At 47.4% G+C, this 6,843-nt stretch overlaps 1 protein-coding gene across 1 annotated transcript; it reads right to left on the reverse strand.

Annotated features, from left to right (window-relative positions):
• Positions 1-5,334: 5,334 nt before the first annotated feature.
• On the reverse strand, positions 5,335-6,794 carry LOC112617438 (serine/arginine-rich splicing factor 4; the record flags this gene model as incomplete). Its single annotated transcript, XM_025374208.1, has 1 exon — positions 5,335-6,794. A coding segment is annotated over one exon (792 nt), but the record flags the coding sequence as incomplete, so codon positions are not given.
• Positions 6,795-6,843: the final 49 nt, after the last annotated feature.

Genomic DNA, 6,843 nt, shown 5'->3' on the forward strand with positions numbered 1-6,843 from the left:
AACAGTGCAGTATTAATGCATCGTTTTCCACTGAGGAAATTAAATTGAGCCAACCTCCTTTTCTTCACTCTTCCGGCACTCCCAGGCAGACCTTTGAGTCTTGATCAGATGATGATGTAACAATTAAAACGTATTTACAGCAGTGGGCTAGTGGCATTATTCTGCAGCTATTTGAAGATATTTTTCTTGAAGAAAGCAGACTCCGTCCTATAGAAATCCTGCTTGACTTCAATCGGGGTTCAAATCTTAGCTGTTATTAACTCACTTGTGAGACTTCAAATGTCTTCCTGTAACTATCACAAATAATTACATTTTAGGAGAGAATCAGAAAAATCCAGAGATGTATCCCACATTGTCACTAGCGGTGTGACATTGATTCAATCACACTTTTTTTTTTTTTTTGAGATGGAGTTTTGCTTGTTGCCCAGGTTGGAGTGTAATGGTGTGACCCTGTCTCACCACAACCTCCACCTCCCGGGTTCAAGCAATTCTCCTGTCTCAGCCTCACCAATAGCTGGGATTACAGGCATGTGCCACAATGCCTGGCTAATTTTGTATTTTTAGTAGAGATGGGGTTTCTCCATGTTGGTCAGGCTGGTCTCGAACTCCCGACCTCAGGTGATCTGCCTGCCTCAGCTTCCCAAAGTGTTGGGATTACAGGTATGAGCCACTGCACTTGGCCACTTTTTTTTTTTTTAGAGGGAGTTTCACTCTTGTTGCCCAAGCTGGCGTGCAATGGCGCAATCTCAGCTTACTGCAACCTCCACTTCCCAGGTTCGAATGATTCTCCTGCCTCAGCTTCCCAAGTAGCTGAGGCTACAGGCACCCACCACCATGCCCAGCTAATTTTTGTATTTTTAGTAGAGACAGGGTTTCACCGTGTTGGCCAGGCTGGTCTTGAACTCCTGACCTCAGGTGATCCACCTGCCTTGGCCTCCCAAAGTGTTGGGACTACAGGCGTGAGCCACCATGCCCGACCAAATCACACCTCTTCCTCCCAAGTAGCTGGGGCTACAGGCGCCTGCCACCATGCCCGGCTAATTTTCTGTATTTTTAATGGAGATGGGGTTTCACTGTGTTAGCCAGGTTGGTCTCAATGTCCTGACCTCGTGATCCTCCTGCCTTGGCCTCCCAAAGCGCTGGGATTACAGGCATTGAGCCACTGTGCCCGGTCCCAAATCACTCCACTTCTGAGCTTTGGTCTTCATCTTTTAAAATGGGATAATGTACATAAAAGCAACCTGCTCATAGTAGGTGCTGGTAGGCAAATCAATCAAATTTAGGGTCTTTTGTTTTCCCAAGGTCTTTCATTGGACTGTGAATGGCTAAGAGGGAGGTGGCAGGAGAGTCCCTCGCAATGATTTGCTACACTGACTGATGCTCTCCAAGCACTGTCTGGTTCACAGGTGTTCAGTACTGAGATTATCATGGACTAATCCCTGTGACACCAGTCCTACAAGTAACACATATATTCCATGGGAAGGGAACCTTGCTGTTCATACTTTATCCTAGAGGCTAGAACAGTGCTTGGCCTACACAGAAGGCACTCCAAATGTAAATATAACGTTGGGGGGTGGCGGGATATTGTTCTAGTCTCATTTGCAGTTGGGCCCAGCAATACTGAACACAGGGAACTGTGAAAACAAAATGAAAAATGAACATGAAAATACCCAGTGTTCTCTCTCCAGTGCACATTCAGAATTCAACAGATGAGAGTTTCCATCTTTCTTGTTGATTTATCCTCTTTTCATTCAGAATCCAACACAAAAGGATTCAAAAATTGCTGGGAAAAACATGGCCAAGGGTCCTATCTATGTACACATGGAATTTCCTTGCCACTATTAACACAGTGCGAAACTCATTTTGTTAGAATTCATGTGCCTTAAACATTTAATGCTCATGATATTGAGTTTATTCAATTTTCATTTATTATATATATATATTTGAGACGGAGTCTCGCTATCACCCAGGCTGGAGTGCAGTGGCTCGATCTGGGTTCACTGCAAGCCCCGCCTCCCGGGTTCACGTCATTCTCCTGCCGCAGCCTCCCAAGTAGCTGGGACTACAGGCGCCCGCCACCACACCCGGCTAATTTTTTGTATTTTAGTAGAGACGGGATTTCACCGTGTTAGCCAGGATGGTCTCGATCTCCTGACCTTGTGATCTGCCTGCCTCGGCCTCCCAAAGTGCTGGGATTACAGGTGTTGAGTCACCACACCTGGCAAGTTTATTAAATTACATAAACATGCCGGATCATGGCTGCTCATGCCTGTAATCCCAGCACTCTGGGATGTCGAGGAGGGCAGATCACGAGGTCAGGAGTTCGCAACCAGCCTGACGAACATGGTCAAACCCTATCCCTAAGTATAGTACAAAAATTAGCCGGGTGTGGTGGCGCACACCTGTAATCCCAGCTACTCAGGAGCCTGAGGCAAGAGAATCGCTTGAACCTGGGAGGCAGAGGTTGCAGTGAGCCGAGTGAGCCGAGATCGTACCACTGCACTCCAGCCTGGGTGACAGAGACTCATTTCAAAAAAAAACAAAAAACAAACAAAAAAAATTACATAACTCTTTACAATATGAATCAATAGGAACAAAGTTTGGAATGGAATTTGGAAAGATAGAGTTGTGTTAGAATAAAGGAGTTCGGATGTGGTAGCTCCCACCTACAACACCAACACTCTTGGATGCCGAGGTGGGATCACTTACTTGAGCCCAGGAGTTCAAGACGAGCCTGGAGAACATAGTGAAACCCTGTCTCTACAGAAAATACAAAAATCAGCCAGGCGTGGTGGCACACACCTGTAGTCCTGGTTACTTGGGAGGCTGAGGGGGAGGATCGCTTGAGCCCAGGTCAAGGCTGCAGTTATGATCTGCACCCCAACCTGCCCAGCAGATTGAGACCTGGCCTCAAAAACCAGTGAAAGGCGGCCAGGTGCGGTGGCTCATGCCTGTAATCCCAGCACTTTGGGAGGCTGAGGTGTGCGGATCACGAGGTCAAGAGTTTGAGACCAGCCTGGCCAACATAGTGAAACCCCATCTCTACTAAAAATACAAAAAATACCAGGCGTGGTAGCGGGCGCCTGTAATCCCAGCTTACTCGGGAGGCTGAGGCAAGAGAATCGCTTGAACCTGGGAGGTGGAGGTTGCAGTGAGCCGAGATTGTGCCATTGCACTCCAGCCTAGGTGACAGTGCAAGACTCCATCTCAAAAAAAAAAAGTGAAAGAAACAAAATGCCCCAACGAACATCCCTATCCTTACAGAGATAAAATCGGAATAAATTACTGTCATCACTGGAGACCAGCATGAGATCCTCTGAGGCAGTGGGAATTTTAGTGGTTGGGTTCATCACCTTGTCATGACACAAGAATGGGTCCAGAAAATGATCTGGGAAACTCTCCAGAAACTGAGTGAGGTTCCTTGGTTTGGCTGCCTAGTCTGCTTCTGAAACTACATGTTTTCAAAACTGAATTTCCCCCGTCATCTTCCCCATTCCTCAGATGATGCCTCATCGTCTTGTGACTGCTTCCGGTAGCTCCTTGGTAGGACATCTGCCACATCTTGCTGATCTTGCCTCCTCTGCTCCCTCCTATCACGGCTTTGATCAAGCAGGCCGGGTATCATCTGGGGTTGCATGCCCTGAACTGTTGGGTTCCCTGCATCCAATTCTTCACACTGCTGTCAGGTCTAGAGGCATAACCCTACTCCCTGCACCCTCCTATTCAAATACTTTCAATGTAACCCAGTGCTTACAGGATAAAGGTCAAATTCCTCTTCCTGGTTATCTATGGCCCTCTATGACACAATCCATTTTGTTAAACTCTAAATCTCCAGTATCAAACTCCTTGTTCCCTGGGCACAGTGCCCTGTGCTTTCCCAACTCCATGGCTTTGCTCACAGGCTTTCAATAGGAATGCATCCCACCTTACATCCCCAAAAGGTTCAGCTTAAGTGCTCTTTCTGATCCCAGATGAAGTTCTGACTCTGTTCTCTGAACATCCACTTGCCTTCATCATTAGCAACCAGATCACAAACTCCAGGAGGGCAAGAGACACTCTGCTTTTGTATTTCCAGTGAATTCTAAGATTTTGGTCTATCGGAAGCAACGGGACAGTTGTTTTAAGCCTAGGGACAGCCCCCAACAAATTCACAGGCAGCAGTCAAGTGAATCTCCTTCCCAAGATTTTGCTGCAGCATGTAATGAAAGCCCTCAAGCTTCCTCCCTGCTTTGATGTCCCTCAACAGTCCCTCAAGGCCTGAGACCAGATTGGAACCACTGTACTTCTGGTGCCTCCTAGAGAGCTAGGCCCAACAAGCAGTAGAATAATTAGGACAAAAGTAATCCAGTAGGCCAGGTGCAGTGGCTCATGCCTGTAATCCCAACACTTTGGGAGGCTGAAGCGGGCAGATGACCTGAGGTCAGGAGTTCGAGACCGGCCTGACCAATATGATGAAACTCCGTCTCTACTAAAAATACAAAAATTAGCCAGGCGTGGTGGCGTGTACCTGTAATCCTAGCTACTTGGAGGCTGAGACAGGAGAATTACTTGAACCCGGGAGGCGGAGGTTATAGTGAGCTGAGACCATGCCATTGCACTCCAGCCTGGGCAACAAGAGCGGCACTCCATCTCAAAAAAAAAAAAAAAAAAAAAGGCCAGTCTAGTTTTTTCCCCTGGTTTTTATTAGTTCAGATCTTAAGGTGATGAGATCATGACACTGCAGATTCATGGCAATTTCGACAAACAGCACAGAACTCTATATTCATGAACAACTCATCTGGTAATACTCCAAGTTTCCAAACTGATTCATTCCTCATCAGCCTGGCCATAAGTTTCTTAAGAGAAAGGATGATAAATTCCTCAGAAACCTGCCTTTATTCTGTTGGGTGAGAAAAATCCTTTAGGAACATGTTGGTTCCCTAAGATGGGTGATCCCAAGGAAGAGAACAGTCATTACACATGAACTTTTTTTTTTGAGATGGAGTCTCGTTCTGTCGCCCAGGCTGGAGTACAGTGGCATGATGTCAGCTCACTGCAACCTCCACCTCCCGGGTTCAAGTGACCCTCCCGCCTCAGCCTCCCGAGTAGCTGGGATTACCGGCGTGTGCCACCATGCCCAGCTAATTTTTGTATTTTTAGTAGAGATGGGGTTTCACCATGTTGGTCAGGCTGGTCTTGAACTCCTGACCCTGTGATCCATCCGCCTCGGCCCCCTAAAGTGTTGGGATTACAGGCGTGAGCCACTGCCCCTGGCCTACACATGAACTTTTTATGCTAAGAAAAGACATATCAAGATATATCAGAAAGTACAACTTCAATTCAAGCACCATGAAATTTTGTCAAGCAAAAATAGTCTTTATTCAAATTTAATGGAAACAGGGGTCACTATACTTTGCAAGACGGGGAAAAATAAAATTAAAAAAAATTCTTTTCTTTTCTTTTTTAATATAAAACAATATAATCACAATACCAGAATATGGAACTCTACAGTTTATTTCCTATGGGTTACTGCAGGTATCAATTTTCCTCGACTGTGCTATTCACAACTTTGTTAAGTCCAAAAATATGAAACCAAAGTGGTAGGAAACTTAAGACTTAGCACTTTCACTAAATGGCATACATCAAAGGGCATCAATTCAAGAGCAAAAATGGTTGAACTCACCATACCTACCTACGTGGTCATTCCAGCCTTAGAGCCGTCCAGGTTACTGAGCTCCCTGTAGGAAAAGGCCAGGCCTGAAAGCCAAGGCGTTTTGGATATTCTACTGTGGGCCATGAGTAAAAGGGGATTTTCAAAGAGAAAATTTTTTTCAGTCGAGCAGGAAGGCCTGGCGCCAGGAGGCTTTACTGAGAGGAAGCACTTAGATTTAACAATTATAGACACACCATTAGGGGAGTTAAAAATGTACAGCAGTGACATGTTCTACTCCAATCACTTGTGCTACGGCTACCAAACATGTACAAAAGACTTCTCGGGTAGTTCCAGCTGTGGCCGTAGCCAGTTAGGACCTTGAGTGGGACCTAGATCTAGATCGGGAGGGTGATCTGGAAGCAGACCTGGATCTAGACTTGGACCGAGATCGGGTTTTTGAAGCTGACTTTGTTCTGGAGCGTGATTCTGATGGAAGGTTTGGTTTCGATTTGGAATTGGATCTCGACCTGGACCGGGTCTCCTGATTGGTGCCAGCATTCTCACTCTCCCCTCGACTTTCCCTCTGGCTGGATTCAGACTTGGCATGTTCCCGCTCCTTTGACATGGAGCGGGATGGAGATCTGGACTGGGACCGGTCAGTGTCTTCCTTCTTCTTCTTCTTGCTGCTGCCGGCCTTGCTGTCTCGCTTGCTGCCTCGCTTTCTGCTCCTCTCACTTTTGCTGCGGCTGCGGCTGCGACTACGGCTTTCCTCCCTGCTTCTCTTCCTGCCCTTCCTCTTGTCCTTGCTCTTGCTGCGGCTCCTGCTCCGGCTCCTGCTGCCCGCTTTGCTCCGGCTCCGGCTCCGACTCTGGCGGAGGTTCTTCTCCTGGCTCCTGCCCCTGCTCACACTCCCTCGCTTCTCCTCCTCCACTCTCCTCTCCTGACTCCTGCTCCGACTTTTGCTCTTACTTTTGTGCCGGCTAGGACTCCGGCTCTTGGGTTTCCCGGCATTGTCATTGTTTTGGATCTTCTCTTCAGCTTGGTCTTTGCTCTTGCTGCGGCTCTTGCCAGCGCTACGGCTGCGGCTGCGGCTCTTGTCCTTGCTGGGGCTCCTGCTTTTCTCCTTCTTGCTCCGGCTCCGACTCTGGCTCCGGCTCCGGCTCTTGTTGTTTTTGGATGGAAAGTTCTGTAGATATCTATCAGGTTCACTT

This window comes from Theropithecus gelada, unplaced genomic scaffold (assembly GCF_003255815.1).
Source record: "Theropithecus gelada isolate Dixy unplaced genomic scaffold, Tgel_1.0 HiC_scaffold_1650, whole genome shotgun sequence".
Classification (NCBI taxonomy): Eukaryota; Metazoa; Chordata; class Mammalia; order Primates; family Cercopithecidae; genus Theropithecus; species Theropithecus gelada.